We start from the raw sequence: 22,323 nt of genomic DNA, 5'->3' as shown, positions 1-22,323 counted from the left end.
ATTTTCTTTTCTTGATCTGTTACAACTACTCTAGAAATTCATTTTTTTTCTTTGATTATTAGTATTGAATTGGGTTGATCATAATTACTGTTGGACAATAATTGATTGTTATATATATATATATGTTATTTTATTTTATTATTATTTGATATTTTTCTTTAATATTTTGGGTGTGTAGGATATTTGAATATTCAATCATTCAATTGAAATTGTCTCTCTTCTATTGAAAATAATTATTATCTTAGAGGTTCCAGGAGAGTGGTAATTATAGTATATGACACTGTTTTAGTCCATTTTAAAATTTTTTAACATTAAGTTTGTTATTAAATGAAATTTTAAATCAACATTTTAACAATTATTTTACATGTGATTTTCTAGAATTTTATTTTATTATTGAATTTTATTTCGATTTTGATTAAATAATTAATTTTGTCAACTATCTCTATATTAGAGCAATTATGATTTCAGGAACAGGCCTTTAATGTATTTATATTGATTGATATTTGATTATAAAAATTTACCGATGTGTTACACTAAATTAATTTGATCTTATTGATTCTCTGAAATTATTGAAATAAACTATTGAAATTGCACTATCAGTTATTATTTGCTATCTGAAATTTTTATTGATTTTGATTGATTTGTACAAATTGATTTTCTGTTTTGAATTGGTACCTGTGCCCAGTATCTGTTTCTATTATCTGGCCCCACCGTGTGGATTATCACGGCATTAAGTTGCATTATCGAGTCATGCATCATTACAGTTTATGATTTGTATTAGTATCATATGCATTGATATCTGTGAAGAAGGAGGAAGGTATCTAATATTTAGTAGCGCGCTTACCATCTAGCCTTTGGTGATGTGGGTTATCATCACCCTGGTGCACTATATCATAAAATTTTTATTGAATAAATTTCTTTTATATATATGTTTTATGAAATCATTTTATTAATGATTTTGACAGCATGAGCATGATTTTATTGAATAGAGATTTTATTGTGAAATTAATCAAGCGTCTGCCTGTTCCTATTCCATTGTGTGCTATAATTATCATTCACTGAGCATTTAGCTCAAACCACGTTTTCTCTGTCTGTTATCTGTTTCATATCAGTAAAATTCTGCAGCTGATCCAAATATTCAGTCCATTTTCTAGAGAGAGAAAATCTTTGATTTGTTCTCATGGTATACCCGAATTCATGTTTTCTTGGGTTAATAATTAGTTTAGTTTATTGAACAGTTTAAGCTTTTATTGAAATCTATAGAGACTTCGCAGTTTACTTATGAGATATTTATGATGTTTATTCAGCATTTTGTTTATTTGAATTTTGTCTATTTTTTGGGATTAGTAAGTGACAATATATTCATTCAAGATACTCTGATAAGGCTTGCATGATTTAAGAATACTTAAATTATGCACCGATCACGGTTCAGAATTTTGGGTCGTGACATATATATATATATATATATATATATATATATATATATATAAAGGAAACCCCAAGATTTTTAAGTTTTGATTTCTAAGTTTTTTTTTTATATTTTTGTTATTGAAATTTAATGTTGAAAATATGAAATCTTACAAAATTCGATTTGATCGGTTTAAAATCGAACCAAACAGATATTTATGTCACGACCCAACCTATAGGCCGGACCGGCACTAGGACCTGGGCCAGCCTAAAGCCCCCGAGGCACGTAGTAAGCCTAACTATTTACTTAATCCAACTCTAAGGCCCATTTGGGCCCAATTTCAAGAAATCAACTGGACATTCCGGCCATAAAATGAACTTTTCAACGGGGAGTTTTTGACTCACCCGACCTGTAAACACAGTAAATACTCAATTGGGGAGCTCAGCTCAACCTCCACATACTCATATCATCATAAAAACATATGGGAGCTCAGCTCCCTCATCCAGTCCATCAAACATACATATCATTATATGTTTACAGGTCCAACATGATAATAATATTATAGACCAAAATCAAATAAATACTTCTAACACATGCGGAAATTCTAGGAGTAAATAAAATTACACAAATATTGATAAACAACCTGCGAAGGAGAAAAGCAGGTTAACCACCATAAAATCCTCCTCAGAGTTTGAAAAATATTGAACAGGAGTGAGCGTTCGACTCAGAGAGTAAAATATCAATTTTAACCATAATCTCTATAACTATCTAAAACTAATGCACCCTGTAGAGTGAAATGCAACACCCGCAATAATTTCACATCATAACATCAAAAAGGTAATTTGGAGCACTCACGCACCCAGCAATATCAATCATATATATATGGAGCCGATCCTATCTGACTCTCTTAATTCCAACTGTGCCAGCGAAGAACTCAGCTCGGACTTCCACTTAATAACCAAATCGGGGTCCCAGCGAAGAACTCAAGCCTTGTCTACCCCGAAGGACCGGGTCCCAGCGAAGATCTCAAGCCGTGTCTACCCGTCCTATCCATAGTCCACACCACATCACACGCACGCCAACGCACGCACACTGCTCCAAATTACCACAACAACATACATGGCACTTTCACAGTTATGAATGCAACATAAATCGTGCCTAAAGTTTATCTACATAGATATATGCATATAAGTGATGCATGGGCATGCTTGAACATATAATAATAGTGAAATTACAATTAAAATTAATATTTTACTCACAGACTTGACAACGGTCACTGTGGCGGCTGGGCGGAGGGAGAAGGCTGTCCCGGCTCACCTGACAATTACATTACAATTATTTAATACAAATGACTCAATACAATCAAGAAAAGACCAAATACGTCCTAAGTCGTGCCGAAAATCCGGCAGAGTCTCCCCTATACCTAGGACCTACCCAACCTGCAAAAGAGCTCAAAACACACTTCTATATTCACAACCCATATATCCACAACTCAATCACATCACACAACCCCTCCTGGGTCCATCAAATCAATCATCCATCACAATATGTAAAATTTCAATTTAGTCCTCATAATTGATCATTTTTGCAATAACTATCCAAACAAGCTCTAAAAATTTTAAAACTTTGCCCCGTGGTCCTTAGCAATATTACTAGGCTATTGCAAAAAGAATCATAATTTTCTAAGCTACCACGAATATTTTATGGATTTTTAATCCTATTTAAGCACTAAAAAATTACGAAAAAGCAAGGTTCGGGTTTACCTTTGCCGATTCTGACTTCGGGAACGCGCTCGGGATGTCTGACAATGGGGGGTAGCCAAAACCTCGGTCCAATTCGGACACTTTTCCAGAACGGTGCTCGGCGTAAATTCACGCACCGGACAACTGTCGAATTTCCGCGAATTGAGGATACCTACACGAAGCCCACGACACGAGGGTTAGAACATAAATTTTTCAGAATTTTCTAAGCTCATTTAATGCTCGAAAAGACACTGCGAAGTTCCGTGGGACCCACCAAAAAACGGTGTCGGAAAAATTCGAAATTTATGTCGCCGCGAAACTCTCAACCAGTGGAGCGCTCTGGTACTCTCGGTTTTCTAGTGGGATTCACAGTTTGCGAGAAATCTAGCCCAAAAGTCAAAATGGGCTAAAACTTTCCGGACAAAAATTGGACAAACCGCTCAATGGATTTCGGTGTTCTTGGTGTCTATGGAAAGCTCTCAACGAGTAGATGATTTTAGACACAAGACCCGGTCCAATTGGTGGCCGGATCGGCCGGATTTTGGCCGGGAAGCCGAGGAGTCGCGCGCGCGCTGCGCGTTGTTTCTGGGGCCGTTTTCCGGCGTTCCAGGCGGCGGCCGGCCGTGGGGGAGGGCTGAGGCGGCGCGCCGGCGAGGTGGGAAGGCAGGGGAGGTGGCGGCGCGGCAAGGGGAGGAGGGAGGAGAGAGAAAAGAGAGAGAGAAGGGGAGGAGGTCGGGACGCGCGGAAGAAAAGAGAAGAAGAAAATGAGCCGGTCCGATTCGACCGGTCCGATCCGGTCTGGTTCGATTTTACCGATTCGATTTCGAATACAAAATTTTAAATTTTTACTCTGCCTCGAGACCGAAAACGAGGTCCAAAAATTTCGAAAAAATTTCAGAAAACTCAGAAAATTCGTAGACTCCAAATATATTTTTAGTTTTGCCACGTGGTCTTTAAATTAATTTTTAAAAATCATCAAAGTTTATATTTTCAGAAAATCGAACCCGATTTTTAAAATTCGAAAAATCTCAAAAAAATTCCTAAAATTTAAATAAAATTAAAATACCAAAAATGCTCATAAAATAATAAAATTTAAAATTTTAGGGTGTTACAATTTATCAGTTTGATTTGGTTCGATTTTCTCTTAGTGATCGATTTAGTTTGATTTTTAAAATTATTGATTTTTAGTTTTCAATTTTATCGGTTCGGTTTGGAATCAAACCGACTATTTGTACACCCCTAAATATAATCTCAGCCACAAGTTATAAGCAATATGATTTTTTTTTTTTTTAAGAGAAGCAAAAGGACTTTAAAATATAGCTAAGCTATAGCAACTATCATTTCACAAGTTGAAAAAAAAAAATTAGCAACAGAGTTGGTTATTAGGCAAAATGTTCAATTTCACCCTTATATTTATTAACAAGTTCAATTTAATCCACTCTTTTTTATTTAAATTTAAGTTCAACTTAATGAAAAATTAAAATTTATAGATTAAATTTTATATAAAAAAATCAAGATCAATTTCTTATCTTTTAGATTAAATTTATTGATTTCTTGATTTATATAAAAAATCAAGATCAATTTCTTATCTTTTAGATTAAATTTATTGATTTCTTGATTTAAATTTGAAAATTAAGAAATTGTTAATTTTTGGATTAAATTAAATTTAAATTAAAAATTTAGACTAATTTAAATAAAATTTTAAAAATAATTAAATTGTGCTTTTAAGCTATTATTGTTAATTTTTTTTTTTTCTCGATAGCATTGTTGTTATATTAAGTGAGGATGAAGCACACATCTCTGAAGCCTTACTATTCTTGCTTTTCATGTTTGTAAAGTCCCTCGCAATTATATCAGCTCTCCCTTTTGCTTGTGCTGATGATGACGACTCTCACAAATCTCGCAAGAAAAAGGGCGATGCTAGGGGTGCCAGCAGTGATGTTTATTCTGGAGGAGTTGTTGGAGATGGCGACGCTGGTGGAGGTTGTGGAAGTGGTGAGTGGTTGTGGTGATAAGGCTATTACAAGTTCTTTTATATATTTTTTTCTATCATAAATTAGGTTAACATGATAAAAAATTTAATTTAATTTTTTCAATAATAAATAAATTAGTCATTAGTATATTTTCTGCTAATAAATTAATTATTTTATTAAAATTCATCATTAAAATGACAAAATTATCATCTATTTCATTCAAGGAATTAGTAAGGGGGTGTTTAGTTTATCTGTTGGATATAGTTGATAGCTGATAAACACCTAAACAGGTGAATTAGAGTATTTGATAAGTTTTAAAAATAAAATTGATAGTTAATAGGTAGCTGATATGATACCCATCATCTACAGTTTGTATGAGCTCTATTTTTAAAAAAGATATTTCTAGTTGATTTGATTTTATTTTTTTAATTTGATCATATTATTCTTTTTTATTTAACTCAAAAATTAATATTATTAATACTTTTATACCTTTCATTTGTAATTTTAACATTTTAATTAACACATTTCAACTTTGTTAAAATATTTTTTATTAATAACATAAAATGTAAAATATTTATTTATATCTAAAAATTTAAAATCAATTATAAGTTTTTTTTATCAACAATAATAATTATTTTATTATTTTATCTATATTTTTAAAATTATTTAATTATTTTTAAAAAAAATAATTAAATTTTCTTATTTCAATAATAAAATAAGTAATATAATATAATAGATTAATAATTATATTTTTATTTTAATAATATAATAAATAATATAATATATTAATTTGATAATTGTATATTAATTTAATAATAAAATAAATAATATAATAAATTTATAATTTTATATTTTTTTTAATAATAAAATAAATTATATAATATAAATCATTTCACATATTAATAACAACGATTAAATATAATTTTTTTAAACACTTAACATAAATTAATTATCATCATCAGCTATTAGATATCAGCTATTAGTCAACACTAAAAGCTATCGACTGTATTTAACAATTAAATCAAACAGGTCATAAATAAAAAAAGAATTTACAATTAAATATCTAAAATATAACAAATAATCCAGAGTATATTTTTAGTAACAATTATTAATAAATTATTCATTGACCATTAAATCCATTAATTCTTTTAAATGTAATTTATGTAATTATTTAAATATAAAATAAATAATTACTTAAATATAAAATTTAAATATTAAAATTACTTTGTTAATAAATAAAATTTTAAAAATTAAATTATTTTAAATTAAGAAGCCATTAATAAAAAAAATAATTTATTAAATTTAGAAATCAAATTATTATTAAAATAAATTAAAGATTAATTACAGATTTTACTATATATCTCAAAGTCTTAACTGTGAATTATCCAATAAATAAATAGTAAAATATGGAAGGGGAAAGGTGTTGGTTGCCTTGGAAAACGGGAACGCGGTTTTTGCTCTGTGGAATCAAAACAGAACAATTTTCCATAAATACAAAAATTTGGGCCAAGGTAAGAAATTCTATATTCTACTTTTTCTCTCTATAATTTTCTTTTTTCTGTCTCTTTGAAATTTCTGGGAAACCTGCGATCCGCTGTTTGCAATAGCGTGATCTAAGGTTTCTAATAACCCTCGTCTTTCTCCCATCCATTTTTCAATCTCTCTTTGTGGAGGATTCCCATTTCTATATTCAACATGAGTGATCACGTCGTCTTGTACGTCGACCGCCTTATGAGGCCTGATCAGATGCCTCCGGTGGCCTCTGCTGGTCCCTCGTCTTCCGCCCCCGATCAGGAAGCCCACGCTGTTACTTTGGACCAGGGGACCATAGAAGAGGAGCCCTTGATTCAGGTGGCTGAGTGCCGCATTTGCCAGGAAGAGGATTCCGTTAACAACTTGGAGACTCCCTGTGCCTGCAGTGGGAGCCTCAAGGTATAAATTTATTTATCTATTTTCTTTTCTTTTTTTTTATCTGTTGAGGGATTGCTTTTTTTTCCCGTTTCAAAATTTTCTGTTTTCGCATTTTAAAACAAATTTATATATTTTCTTTTATTTTGTGTTATTTGGACAATATTTCGAACCAGAAAATTGCAACTAGTATTTTCTAATTTTTGTTCATATCTAACTTCAGGATGGATGGAATTTATCACACTACCTACTTAATGCTGTGGATTTTGCATGGGATGGTCCATTACGTTTTGCTATTTCTTGTGTGCAATTTTTGGTTTATTAGCTGAGAAGAGCTTAATTTCATATGAGCTTCAATTCTTTACACAATGAGTTATATTATCTATATGGTCTATCATAAATCATTTGTCAATAGTTCAAATTCTAGCTGATCCAGCCATTGGGAGTTGGTGTCCATACAAGCTTGAGTTTTCCATAGACTTACCCTTGTTATTACTCTCTTTGTTGCTTGTTAGACATTTTTACCTTTTATTAATGGCTGCGATTTCTTTATCCAGTATGCTCATAGGAAGTGTGTTCAGCATTGGTGTAATGAGAAAGGGGATATCACTTGTGAGATATGTCACCAGGTATGTCCATTGAGTATTCTTTCTCATTGGTTGTCCTGTGTCCTAAGCCACATGCTTGGTTTGAAGTTGATTTGATTTAACTTAGCATGATCACATGGCCCTCTCCTAACACAAGACAAATAGATAACTAAGTTGTGAAAGCCCAAAAAGTGAGCAAATAGTAAGTGTTTTATTATTATTATTTCTGTTTATGCAGCAAAGTATCAACTTCTTCTTCCATATGCAAACGATAATGAATTGCCACTTGCATAAATATGTTCTTGAACATCTCACAAATAACATTATTCAACTATTCATCTGATTTCTGTCATTCTGTGTGAATTTTTTATATTGAACTAACTTCTACTTTATACTGAAAGCAAATTATCATGTCTGGCAGTGTTAGTACTTCTTGACTATTTATATAAATTTAATATATTTAATAATCTATAGCTACTTCTTATTTACTAGATTATTCACGATCTTTTTGGGTTTGATGTATAGCCTTATCAACCTGGTTATACTGCTCCACCTCGTCCACCTCGCCCTGAAGACACTGCTATTGATATTGGGTAGGTCAAAACTCCTTTTGTTTTTTTTGAAAATTTTCTGCTACTTTTCTTCTTGAAATTTTATATGATATGTTTTTCTTTTTGGGATCTGCATTAGAGATGTCATTTTTTGGGAGCCACTAAAAAATGATTTTTTTTTGCTTCATCACGCAATTTTTTAACATTTTGATTTTTTTTTTTCAGTGGAGGCTGGACCATCTCTGGAGCTCCTCTGGATCTACGTGATCCTCGCCTTTTGGCAATTGCAGAAGCAGAACGTCATTTTCTGGAAGCCGAGTATGATGAGTACGCTGCTTCAAATGCTAGTGGAGCTGCATTTTGTCGTTCGGCTGCTCTGATTGTATGTCTTTTAATTTACAAATTCACCTGATAATTATACACAAAACTGTAAAATTGGTATATCTACTGCATGCTGATAGACTAATAGGTAATTTCTTTTATGGGATGAGGATGGCAAGGGATAATATTAAATGGCTGGGTAGAAAAAATGATGAAAGTTATTGATTTTACCATTACATCTGCCCTTTGCTTGGAAGTTTATATTTTTCTTCTGCAAGATGGTTATGTTTTCACAATAACTGAAGAAGTTTGATATGTTAGCAATGGAGGGAAAACCTGCTTATTCTATACTTTGGAGTCATGAACATATCATGTGAGGCATATGGGCATATATTGAAAATTTCACACTGAATGAATATGAAGTAAAAAGACAATATATAAGTGGTTGATTTGCAATATTAAAATTGACTAGTTATATTAAAATGAATTAATATGTAATTTATTCAGCATTCTTTTCAAATTTAATATGGTATTAGTGTCTGTATTGATTTGTGGGTTTTAGCTGTCCATAATGCTGTATAATTGGACCCGTATTGAGTTAGAATAGTAATTAATTATCAAGTGACAACCATGTAGTTATACTTGAAGGCGAGTGTTAAAAATTCCATATTAAAAGAATATGAAGTAAAAGAGCAATATATAAGTGGTTGAATTGCAATATTAAAATTGATTAGTTATTTTGATGTGTAAATATTAAAATTGATTAGTGATTTTTATGTGTAAAGTAATTCAGTCACTTATATAAGTCCAAATTAAAATGAATTATGTAATTTGTTCAATACTTTCTTTAAATTTAACAACAGGCCACCTGGGCTACAGTTCCTTGTTACAATTTCTCTTATTAATGCTTTTTCTTAAGTGGGTGTGATTGATTCTCCATGAAATTTAGATTTGTTTGAGATGTTTAATCTGTTTTTTTTTTTTTTTTTTTCTTTTCAGTTAATGGCCCTTCTACTCTTGCGGCATGCATTGACTGTTACAGATCCTGATGGAGATGATGACGTGTCTACCTTTTTCTCTGTAAGTTGAATCATAACTAACATTCTATTTGCACTGTGTGTTATCCATGCTGTTCTGCTTTCTTTGGTATGTAATTGATTGTATGGGTCTTCATTCTTATGGATTGGTTGGTACATGGCAGCTTTTCTTGCTACGAGCTGCTGGTTTTCTTTTGCCCTGTTACATCATGGCTTGGGCCATCAGCATCTTGCAACGTCGAAGGCAAAGACAGGTTGGTATCTACTTCAGTTCTAATCTTTTATGTTTTCATATGTTACCTTTTCACATCATTCTGCAAAAATCTGTATAATTTGATGATACAGGAGGCTGCGGCATTGGCGGCAACACAAGTTGCTTTTGTGCTTCAATCGGGCCAACATAGGGGTCTGCAGTTCACAATAGCCTCAGGACCTCATGTAGCTCCACACCAGGATCCTGTTTAACTATGAAAAACCGAGGGAGAGGATAAGTGGAAGAGAATTCCCAATTAATAATGTTTGTATTTTAAACAATATCCCCCCTTCCTCTTCTGGGGGCAAAAAAAAAAAAAAAAAGTGTGAATCATGATCTCGTTTGGCATACTTTATCTTGTTTCCTTTCCGTAAGATGTACATATGACCTGTACTTTTAACTTTTTTTTTTTTTTGTAAGTTCTAACCTCTATCTTTTCTTTTCTTTTTTCCCTTTTTCCCAATTCACTGCCAATATTTCAATTGTTATTATCTAAGTTTGATTTGTATTTAGTATTACAAAAACTGCTATTGATTTGTGCTACACAATAGGAAAACATGGGATACCGTAATCATCTAACCGGTGTTCCTTTTGACGGAAAGAAGTTTCACTCCAAATTAGGGCCAAGATAAAATTTCCATATCTAATTACTAGGAATGGCAAAGATATGCAGATGTGTCATTCCCTTCATTGCCAAAATACCTTCATTCTTTACTTGTTTTATTTATTGTCATTTTACAATTCTTTTATACTAAAGACGAAGTCATATATAAAATCATAACGGTAAAAAAAACATTTAAAGAACAAAAATTAGTAGTATATTTTATCGTAAAAAAACATTACCCGGCAGTCACATCTATGCTCACAAGAATTCAGTCCACCTTCATCTTCGAATTCACTAAAAGGACCCTAGCAGTGGATCTCCAAAATATTGCCCTTGCCCAAGCAATCTCGTAGAAACAAGATCCACCCAAAATGGTTATGGTTCATTGCCTTTTACAATGAAGTAAGACTGCCCACCCGGCCCGCCCCCCTTTGCACATATCTCTGGACGGGAATGAGACTGTCCCATAATTGAAATGTGGTAATTTTGAAGTACCCCACATGTCTAGTGAATTTCATTACCAAGAATTTTGAAGCAACGTTCAAAAACGAGAATAATATCTGTATTCTGTAAGTCACAAATACAAATCCAGTTATGCTTTTATCTTTGGCACTCTTCTTTTGCCTCTTTGCTATGGTGGCTTTGGTCAAAATATAGAATGGATCATGAAATGACGGTTCAAATTCTAAATCAAAATACCGAAGAAAAGTCACCACTTTAAGACCAACCTCGAGAATCTATAAAGCCGTAGATCTATAATGTGCAGGGTTTCCTTTTAAAACTAATTTTAAACATCAAATTAAATATTCAACATTTTTTTTTCTTTTGGCGAAAACGCATAGCCCATTTTTAGCTATTTAGATTCTTATGATAAGCAACTTTAACATAATATATATTACATTTAACATAGTACATTACCCGTACTACTGACTAAAATATAACAGCATAAGACCCCACTTATCAAATTTTTTTTTTTTTAATCCTAATTAGGCAATTGGCTTTGTTTTCATTATCCTCTAAGTAGGCTGTAATAGACAAGAAACCATCTTCAGAGGCTGCCGTGCTCAACTGCTTCCAGATTTTTACTCACATGATCATGTCTTTACTGAACAGTAAAGATGATAAAATATATAATAATAAATGGTTATTCTGTTTAAAAACTTGGAGATTTTTAAACGAAAGTTAATGGGTAAGTGATTTTAAAAGTTAAGAACATAAAAAGCAACAAATCTGAGAATTGTTCTTTTTTCCTTGCATAAAAGGTTAATATAACCCTAAAAATTTTTATATACATTGGAATCTTGTGTCCATTAATGCACCCTTACATGATGCATGAGTGGATCGATACATTGATCATAATCTACTTCAAAAATATTGCATGTATATATATACATAAGTTGAGATGCATGCACTGGCATTCACATGGAGGAAAATGCATAAATATTCTGATGATTTACCATACGAAGTATTTGATAAATAGAAAGCAACAACTCATTCAGCTCTTTTACTTTAATTGGAGGATAAAAAAGAAGAGAATCAGCACATTAACAACACATTCAAGTTGTGGTTGTATTGCTTGGACCATGACCAGTCACCCTTCATCTCAAGGCACAAAAAAAATTGATCAGCCGATTTTGATAAAGTGCAAGGAACATATGCTTTAGAATGTTCCTAGCTGCATGTGATTTATAATATAAGAACAGCAGCAACAGTAAAGGAAAAGAGAAATAAAGGAAAAGCTGGTCTCCATAAACAAACGGCAAAAATTTACAAATCTAAGAGAGAGAGAGAGAGAGAGAGAGAGAAACTTGAAGTGGGTCTCATCTGAATCATTGAATGGGGGATTGAGAATTTGGCTGCCAAAGAAAAGCAAAAAGGAAATATATTTAAGCACAAGAAACCAAGTACTGTTTTTTTATTTTGTATAGAGAAGAGAGCTTGGAATTCTAAAGTGAGGAGATCTTAGAATGGCATAAAGCAAGGTTCTGTTTCTTTTGGGGGTTGTTCTATTCCAGAGTCTTTTCTCTCATATTTGATTATATATGGCTTGTGCCACTGTAGCAATCTATTAGTCCTACTACTAAGTGGCCCATGGCTTGTGTCTGCCCAGTCACTACACTAAAAGAACAAAAACCCTCTTTTCTTAGTACCAAAGGAATGATAATTTCCTAAAATACCCCCACATAAAGATCTTCATTAGATGTGAATTTATAACTGCCAACATCAATCCTGTTATTCCTAGAAAGCACAAAGTAGGACCCAAAAGTGAAAATCCTTGGCATCCACATAAGCTGAGTAGAGCAAACAAGGCAGACCATTGGCGAAGAAAGAACATTAATCCCCAGGGCATATCCACAAAAGCATGGTCGGGTGATGTGGCATGCCAGTCCAAGGGACTGGTAAGCCTGTTTCCAGAGAAAAGCAGAAAAAAATGATAGAAAAAATTGATAGTGTTGTAGGGGAACAATACAAATGCAAAAAAGATACTTGGCTTCTCAAGGGTGTTGTTCCTACCGCTTTCATCATCCTTGTCAGATTCTTCCATAACAGCCTTAACATGCTTAGAATACGGGCTTATAATTTGGATTCCTAAAATTCCTTTGGGACCGAGTGTTTTAGGGCCTTCCCTGCTTTTTGCTTTAACCCCTCCTAAGAATTGAATAAGGGATAAGTGTCAGCCTTATATTAACAGGAATGGAACATAAGAATGCAAGGATCACAATCTCATCTTTGCTTATTCTCTTATTACTCTAAACAAAAGTAAGATACTTGTGTTCTTCTTGCTTGTTTCAGAGCAGAAGCAATGGTTTTTAGAGTGCTTATTCTTCTAATCTGTGTGGGGTTCTTAGCAGTTCAACAAAATAAAGTTTATGGCTTGACAAGTTTAGACCTGGCCACCAGACAAAGTAAATATGCTCCAGGTACAGTGTCATCCCATCAACGTATTCTTAGAGATTTCACCATGCAGGGTATGAACACAGAGAAGAAATCAGCGCGTTTAAACAAGACATTTGATCCAAATCAATCAAGCAAAAGAAGAGTGAGAAAAGGATCAGATCCTATCCACAACAGGTCCTGATAAATTCAAGTTGTTTCTTCAACCAGAGACAAGAAAAGCAAGTAAGTTGACATTTCAAGAAAGAAATAGCATCTAGCAGTGCAGAGAAAGTAGGTGGTTCAGAATTGTATTCCCATGATGAGGGTGGGCTGAATGATTTTGTTTTTCTATTTATTTTTTAATGGTTTTTGCTATAGAGAGATGTGTTACATGTGCATAGTAAAGTCACCAGGGGACAGTCCTTAAATGCATTAAGTGAGCCAGTATCATCTCTGTGCTACAAGTTGAGATCATAATCAACCACCAAAGAAGACTTGGTACAGAGATGGTGTGGGCTCACAAAACACAGATACAGAATTTTTTTTTTTTTCCCCTTGTTCTTTTTCTTCTCTCCCTTTAATCTTTCCTTCAAGAAGAAATTTCCGTCTGTTTTCCTTAGTAATATGCCTCCTCTTGCAGACTATAGTGAAACCAAGATTATTCCAATGTAAAGAGTCTATTATTGTACTTCAATTGTTTCAAACTTGACAGAACCATCTTATTTCACAATTTTACATTTGCAATATTCACTCCATACATACACAAACCAAGAAGCCTCATAATTGCAATCTATAATTTATGATTCCTTTACAATATATTAGTAATCTAGCTGTTCCTCATGACCTAAGGAAACAAGAAGTTGCATGTTGAAACATACTTAACTAGTCATTTATTTATTAGATCATCCCAATGCCCAGCTACAACCCCTAAATAGGATTGATGATAACACAGAACAGTGTACAACCTAATACCAGCCTCCCCAGTTTCAGGACCAATGTCAAATCCTCCTAAATATCATGAAAATCTCTACAAAACTAAGCAGCTTATCAAATGGTCTAGCAGAATCTGTTCCTCTCGTAAATTTTGAATTGTGATAGTCTATTAAAGGGCCTAAAAACCAGAATGATCGATCCAAAGAGGAATAAGACACGATAATACTACGATATTTGAACTGAAAATCAATTCAGATAAGAACAAAAGAGAAGCAGAAACAAACCTTTACCCATTTGGCCATTTCATCTTCTTCACAAGGGAAAAAAACCCATTTCCAGAACAAAACCTGGACGTTCTGGTCAAATGTCAATCCTCGCCATTTGATTAGTTGACCGCAAGGCAAATTAGATTTTGAATCCAGACGAAAGGAGATTAAAGCTAAAACGTCGTCGTCTGCAAAACTTAGGCAAAGAACCTGATGCCCGATCTTCACCAAACGCTGTCGTAGGGAAAATAAATTCATTTGCATCTTGAAGGGATTATTCCGAGAAATACTATTTACCATTGCCAAAATGCACGAAATATATATTATTTGAAAGTAATTATTTTTAAAATATTTTATTTATTATCAACCACTACGATATCAAGCCATTTGTTTTTCTCTTTCTACTTATTTCATTTAGCTCATTTATTTAATATACTAACTCATTTATAAAATTTAAAAATATTTTATTTGACTAATAACAATATTTTTAAATCTTAAATTTAAAAATTATTATTTGAATAGTTACTATAATTTCTTGTTATTGTTGAAATTTTTCAAGTTTTTATTTAAAAAAAAAATAATTTTAATCTAACAAATAATAATTTTTTTTCCCATAAGATAGATTTCATTCATTAAAGGAAGACTTCTAAGCCCAGTACAAAGAAAACTCTATGGCCAAAGCTTGAACTTAACCAACCCCAACGTACAAGTAAGCCCAACCCAAAAGAAAACCCTAACTCTGTATCTCCATATCCGAACCCATACCCGGAAGAGAAACCAACACCTCCTACAGGACGAGGCTCAAAGCGCCACATACGGACAAACCACAACGCCGGCGGGGAGAAAGATCCCCTCATGAAGCACCAATGGGGATGAGATATGGCTACATCGCCTGAATAAAGAAACCTCACAAACTACACCTCAAGGAATTGCCATCAAGCTAGGACACAATCAAAACCATGACGCACTGGGTTGAGCACCAAAACCAGAGGAGTTGTAGACCCTTCTGTTGGGAAGAAACAAGCACCAAGCTTGGTGCACCGCAAAGGACTAGACTTGGCCAAATCTCCTGAAGGATGTCCCAGCAAAAGATCCCCTGATCAGAGAAGGATTTATGCTAGCAGCTCCTGTAAAAAACGAAAGCAGGCCATGGTCACCGAAAACAAAGAAGGAGGGTGAGTTTAGGCCTTGCAGGCTTTAAGAGACCGAGAGTTACAAGAGCAACTCCATGAGCGTTTCCGAGACATCCCTTTCCTACAGATCACAGAACACTAACCTAACATAGTAGGTTCAAACATACACCCTCAACCATGAAGTTCCAACCTGCAAAACAACCCAAAAAATAACTATACACAACCCACCCAAATGTGGGAGAGGGAAACCCACATCTGGGTAGGAAGGAGAAGGCCACCCCTACCCAGAAGGGGCAGAGGTGACCACTAAACGGCAAGAAACAGGAGAGAAAAACTAAAACTAGAGAAAAAAAAGTTGGGTTAGGGGGATTAGTAAGCTTCTAACAAACAATAATTAGGTCTACCAACATGTGAGACTCACATTGTTGTTAAGAGTTCAACTTCATCACGCTATGCTGGGCGTATGCCATAATTTTACAAAAATAATTTGTGATAAATATTAATCGTCTCCTTGTATCAAGCCCATATCCTGAGTCCTCATCATTAGATCGACGGAGGGCTCTAAGTAGTTGGCACAGAGAGAGATCTTAAGCTAATTTCAACCATTGCATTGGGCCACTCGAGTCCCTAATTTCTTCTCTAACCAAACCTCTATAATTGCCCAAAAAGCCATGCTTCTTGTTCTATTGACCGTGACATATTGTAGTTGATTAAGCAAAGTAAGTCTATCTTCAACTCTTCTGGAAAATTAATTTAATATTAATATTGTTTTTAGCAATTCATGATATATTTTTTAATAAATAAAATACACACATACATATAAATTAATTAATGATAACTCTTTACTAATTTATTTGATATTAATTTTTTATTTTATTTTTTTTAAATAATATTAGTTTTCTTATAATTTCATGTAAAATTGAAAGAAGTATAATTGATTTTATAAAATATAAAAATATTTTAATTAAATTTAAAGAAAATAAAAATTAATTAATTAATTTTAATAAATGATAGAGATTCGATAGAAATTTACCCGACTTTTTAAGTGGTGTTTGTGTTGGGACATTGCGCGTGCTTTATTGATGATGACACAATTGTCATAGTATTGGTCTAATCCATTAAGAGGTTTCTGGGCCAATTTCTGAGGCATAGGCCTTGTTTTGGTGTTTTTGTCATCCTCTCCTCCAATAAAAATAGAGATTGGCATATTTTCGCATCTCTTTGCCCTTTTAATAATAACCCATGAGCATGCTCTAATCTCTTGTCTTATCAATGTTGATATCAGAATTAATGCCTATTGGAATAGATTTCTGATTTCTTTCTTCGGATTCTAATAAGCCATGATTGATGAAGATTACCCTCAATTTTAAACCATAAAAGGACAAAATATATCAAATCCTTATTACTCTTGTTGTCCATTCACATGCTTCTTTTGATTTTCTTCTATTTTGTTCACACTTTCTTATTAATGACTGAAATCAGTTTTCCTAACCAATTAGGCATGTTACCCCTTCACATCAACCAACTTTTACTTTTCAAGTAAATTAAACATCCTTCTGGCCCAATAGTGTACTTAAAAAAAGTGAATTATTGGTAAAATTTAATTATTTTAAACTTCTAAAGTTATTTTTTCTTTTGTTAACTTAATTATAACTCAATCATTTTATAATAAAGTCTATTGGGTATTGAATAAGACAATAACTCAATCCAAAATTCACAATAAGATAATTTTTTTCCTTTAATTAAAATGATAATAATGTAAAACTTCATTAATTCACTTTTATTATGTATTAAATTTTAAATCTTATAATTTTGAAAAAGATTTTTAATATTATCAATTAAAGCCAATAATTATATTTTAAGAGTCCTAAAGAAAAAAAAAAGCAATAGGTCATACCCAGTGGCAGGTTTAAAAAAAGAAATTTTCTAATATTAATATATAAAAAATAAATGATAAAATATTATAAAAAATTAAAAATAACACTAATATTTTACAATTAGACTCAATGAAATTTAATTTTCTTAAAATTATAAAATTTCAAGGGAAAGAGAGGTAAATAGGCCACTAGTCATACTAATTTGACCTAGATGAGCTTAACATGATCAAACCATGTTGTTGAAATCTTAACTTGGCACCTTGAAATCTTAACTTGGCACCCACGGCATGCCAAACTTTCTAAAGTCTCAACTTCATGGCCCAGCAATAAACAATTCACAATGTACCAGTCATTTCAAACTTAATAAAACAGTGCACTAATAAATTTTTATTTATTTTTGCCTTCTCACATAAATTTATTATTATTTTTTCAACAATCCAATCTAATAGATTTAAAAAAAAATAAAAATTATTAGCATGTTTGTCTTATTTTCAGTCAAAACAAATAAGAAAAAAATTGGGGAAAATACCATAATTAAAATTGATATTTTTTATACATTAAAGACTTGCATACTGTTCATAGTTAAGCCAAAACAATAATCATGTTTATTGGTTAATTGTGTGTAAATTAAATTACGTGCAGCCGCATGCAATAGAATGCTTTGTTTTGAAAACACGTGTTCATGGGAAAGAAGAAAACGAGGATTTGCATTTGGAGTGACCCTTCAACAACATTCTTTTAATTTTTTTTACTGGTGCTAGATTAATAAATTAAATAAATTTTACCATTTTCTATCACATATCATATCAAAATTCTTATTATATGATGAACTTTAGAGTTTGAATTTTCTCTAATATTCAAGAGAAGATGTTTTTAAGAGTAAGAGATAGCTCGACATGGGCATCGTACTATCGTGCATAATTTTTTGGTGCAACTAAATTGCACAGATTTGATTTTAACTCCAACATTTTGTTGTACACGATCTCAAAGCACGCACTTGGAAATAGCTAACTCTAGTTTTGGGCTACTGCCGGCAATAGAATGGCCGGGGCAGTAGCCCACAAGGCCACAAAGATGGAAACTTTTGAGAGAGTTTGGAAAGTGTTTGATCGTTTTAATTGAACCAAAAACACAAAAGTACTGAAACCAACAGATAGTCTCTTCATTCCCACCGCATAAGTTTTGAGGATCTACAGAAATATACGTGCAGAGTGGAGAGTTGCATTTAACAGAGGAGGGAATAGTGGAGACAAATAATAACATGGCCGGTACTCGTGGCTACCATATTCAAGGGACGAGCTGTGAGCAAAGTGTCATTTGGTACCATATGCATCACACAAATGAGCCACTTGTTTCTTTTTTGGACTGTATTGGAGGACACAGCCCCTATTTCTACAGTGATTTCCACGGAATATATTCTCACCCAAAACGACACAACTAATTTTTGTTGCTCACCCCACACAGCCCAGGTAAAATTTTGGGGCCAAGAACCCAACATTATTGACCTTCTCTGTGGAGTTTTCATTGCACAGTTCTGTGATTTGTATTCAGTTCCTCTTATCTTTATATTCATAACCCCTAATCTCATTCGCTTAACCTTTAATTTTTGGTATCATCACCATCATCAATTCATCATATACCTATCAGATTCTTGTTTCAGTTGTTTTTTTTTTTCCTTCCCATTCACCCATTGGAGCGGAAGTTTTTTGCTCCCTAGCTTAACCCCCAACATTCTGTATGATTAAAGCCATGGACTTAACCCATTCCAAATCGCCCGAGTCAGATACTGATACTGAAACCCCACTGCAGACCCACCTCTCCAGGGCCTTATTTCTCTCTAATGACTCTTTCAATCCTTCCCACCATTATCGTACAACAAATCCCCACACATCATCACTCCAAATGGTGGTGTCTTACAAAGAATGCCTCAAAAACCATGCTGCCACCCTTGGTGGCCTTGCCCTTGATGGCTGTGGTGAGTTCATGCCTCGCCCCATTGCTGCTACTCCTGATCCGACTTCCCTCAAATGTGCTGCCTGTGGTTGCCACCGCAACTTCCACCGCCGAGAAACGCATACCCACCACCCGCCACCACCAACGGCTGCTCTTTACTGGACGTCAAGCCCAAATCCTGGACAGACTATCTCTGGCCCAAGTCCAAGTCCAAACTCACCGGCATCACCAACCCCTCAGCAATCCGTCTATCCATCCGCACCTCATATGCTTCTGGCCTTGAGCACAGGACATTCAGGGCTGTTTGATGAGAATCACCACCAGAATCCAACAGTTATGAACCCACATGGGAGAAAGAGAGCAAGAACCAAGTTTACGGAGGAACAGAAAGAAAAGATGCTTGTTTTTGCTGAGAAGTTGGGGTGGAAGATGCTGAGGGGAAGTGAAGATAAAGTGGTGGATGAGTTTTGCAGTGAAGTTGGGGTGAAGAGGAATGTTTTTAAAGTGTGGATGCATAACAACAAGCAGAGGAAGGAAAAGGATAATAGTCATAACAGTTGTGATATCAACAAGAATATTGTTAATGGTGATGAGGATAGAGTTGGCTTTGACACCTACAACTGCAACCCCAACAATATCAATAGCACCAAGTATGATAGCTTTAGTAGGTACCAGATTGAGAGTAAAGATCGTGTTCATGGTGGTTCTCCTGATGGGTCTTCTCCTTCTTCTTGATCTAGAGATAGAGAGCTATTGATTGAGAAAAAGAAAAAAGAAACAGAAGCTAGTAATTAAGCATGGGGGTTCTTTCCCCTTTCTGGTTCACTTGTTTTCCATTGTTCATTGTTTCTTGATTAGTGATTAGTGATCACTAATTACTGACGATGAAGGATCAGAATAGAGGCTAGAGGATGACAATTAAAGGAGAATTACTTCTCTTACATAGCTATTATCTGTTAGCTGATCTTTATTAAAAGACTGCATTTCCAATCTTTGTTTTTCTTGTGCTTATAAATCTAATTTCTTCATCTTCTAGCTCTGGGTATCATATTGTCCTTTACATTTGAACTGCAGTACATCAAGAAGTAGAGAAGGATGATCATTGTTAGGAGAGGGTTGTCATTAATTGCTTGATATTAAAGTAGCAGCTTCACAACGGGGGGTAAATTAAAAACTGAAAGGCTTATAAAAACAAAACAGTCTATCCCATCCACATTTGTCTGTAGCTGAGGCTTTTTACTTTTGGGTGCAATTTGTTATGACAAATTATCTGCAATAATGTCATTTTCCATTTTGTAGATAGCAACTCTACTGTTCACACCTTCGGGGGAAAAAAAAAAAAACTCTTCCATCCACAGAATATGCATCCTTGTCTTATAGGGATGGTGCCTCTGCTGGAGTTTGGCTCAACTAGCTCTGAGCAAATCCCAAACTTGGTCATTTTCTCTCTCTTAAATTTGGACATTTTTGTGTTGCTTTTGTTTCTTCAAATTGGAAGGACATTACCCTCTTGCCTTCAGTCTTCCTGATACCCTATTCTAAGCGCAGAAGGGTGTTTTTCAGATTTTGGGGTTTGAAATTGGATTAATTTAGAGGGGTTTTATTTATCGGAAATCAAACCGTAACCTTTCTCCAAAGGTTTATGACATGTCTCTATTTTTGTATTTTATCATGTTAGCCTTTTAAGGTGAGCAGGCTTTTTTGCTTAATCCATGTTAGGTGACATAAGCAGCTGGGCTGAATGAGCATTGCCACCTTTCCATATTTGGGCGGTTGATGAAAGCGGCAAGCTTTGTTTCTTTCCTCTACTTACTAATTATATATAGAACATGACAACCCACTTTAATTTTATTTTTATTAGAGCTTAATCAGTTCTCTGTGTCATGATTACATGTACAGCCCTTGAAAACCTGCATGCTTTGTACCCTAAAGTATAATATTAATAAAATAAAGGTGTGAAAAGTAAAACCACATTATGCAATGTTCTACATAGCCTCCTTAAACTTTTTTTTTCAAGATAAGTAATTTTAATGTGAATGCATAATTGATTTGCATTTTATTTGATATTGGTATTAAAAAATATTTTTGAAATATATCAATTAAAAAGAATTAAAACTTATTTTAAGATTAAATTTGATAAATTTTCAACCTTTCAATTTCAATCAAAACGAAACCTCAGATGTAGTGAGAGACAGAGTTTGGCTGGAGAGCTCTCTCAAGCCAATGTTATCTTGGTGCTTTAGAAAAACATTATAAAATCTATATTATTTTTAAAAAATTTACAAAATCCATATCCTCATCAGTATTGCTGATAGTTGTCAGAGCTGCAATGTGGTTCTTTCAGTGTTTTGGCTCAATCCTGGCAGACTATTTGAAAAAAAAAAAAAAGTCCTGGCAGACTGCCAGGATGCTTGGCCATGGGATATGCAAAGTCCTGTTGGGATGAAAAATCTTGAATTGTAAGCTTAGCTAGTCCATACAATTTAAGCTTGGAGGAATTGTCAATTCCCTGATTCATGCCAATCTAAAAGAACCTATTATTGTTTTCAATTGCACCACGTCCCACCGAGAACTGATTACTCTTGTTCACCGCAAAGAAAGTATCCCGTCCATTTCAGCCACACACGCTCTTTACTCCCTAATTTCCTTCAGTTTCTTAGACTACTATTTGTAGGCGCACACAATGGCTTCCTGGATCTTTGGGGGACATGAACCCAGATGGTTGTGACCCCAGCATCGATATGCACAATGTTCATGCTATTGACCCCAAAAAAAAAAAAAAAAAACAAAAACAAAAAAGCATCCAACAAAAACATGGCCCAACAAAAAGCAAATCAATTACGTCAATTTGCCCCTGCCCATATTTGAATCGGTAAATTGAAAGGAAACATTTGCTCTCC

The 22,323-nt window shown here is 33.8% G+C and overlaps 2 protein-coding genes and 1 long non-coding RNA gene across 4 annotated transcripts; 2 read left to right on the top strand and 1 right to left on the bottom strand.

Annotated features, from left to right (window-relative positions):
• Window positions 1–6,563: 6,563 nt before the first annotated feature.
• Window positions 6,564–10,276, top strand: LOC110635210 (uncharacterized). Its single transcript, XM_021784457.2, has 7 exons — window positions 6,564–7,055; window positions 7,589–7,660; window positions 8,144–8,211; window positions 8,395–8,551; window positions 9,490–9,570; window positions 9,692–9,781; window positions 9,873–10,276. The coding sequence occupies exons 1-7, from the start codon at window positions 6,819–6,821 to the stop codon at window positions 9,990–9,992; spliced, it is 825 nt and encodes a 274-aa protein (XP_021640149.2). The 5' UTR covers window positions 6,564–6,818; the 3' UTR covers window positions 9,993–10,276.
• Window positions 10,277–11,817: 1,541 nt separating this feature from the next.
• Window positions 11,818–16,303, bottom strand: LOC131169073 (uncharacterized). Of its 2 annotated transcripts, none has more exons than XR_009151221.1 (2): window positions 14,479–16,303; window positions 11,818–12,240 (listed from the first exon to the last, which is right to left on the bottom strand). It is a non-coding gene; the product is annotated as an uncharacterized LOC131169073 (long non-coding RNA). The 2 variants fall into 2 exon arrangements; XR_009151220.1 differs by having other exon boundaries at window positions 11,818–12,059.
• Window positions 16,304–18,879: 2,576 nt separating this feature from the next.
• LOC110635171 (zinc-finger homeodomain protein 11-like) lies at window positions 18,880–20,458 on the top strand. The gene has a single exon (XM_021784398.2). It carries the CDS (start codon window positions 19,208–19,210, stop codon window positions 20,156–20,158), a length of 951 nt encoding a protein of 316 aa, XP_021640090.2. The 5' UTR covers window positions 18,880–19,207; the 3' UTR covers window positions 20,159–20,458.
• Window positions 20,459–22,323: the final 1,865 nt, after the last annotated feature.

This window comes from Hevea brasiliensis, chromosome 9 (assembly GCF_030052815.1).
Source record: "Hevea brasiliensis isolate MT/VB/25A 57/8 chromosome 9, ASM3005281v1, whole genome shotgun sequence".
Taxonomy (NCBI): Eukaryota; Viridiplantae; Streptophyta; class Magnoliopsida; order Malpighiales; family Euphorbiaceae; genus Hevea; species Hevea brasiliensis.
This window is presented reverse-complemented; position numbering and strand designations above follow the sequence as displayed.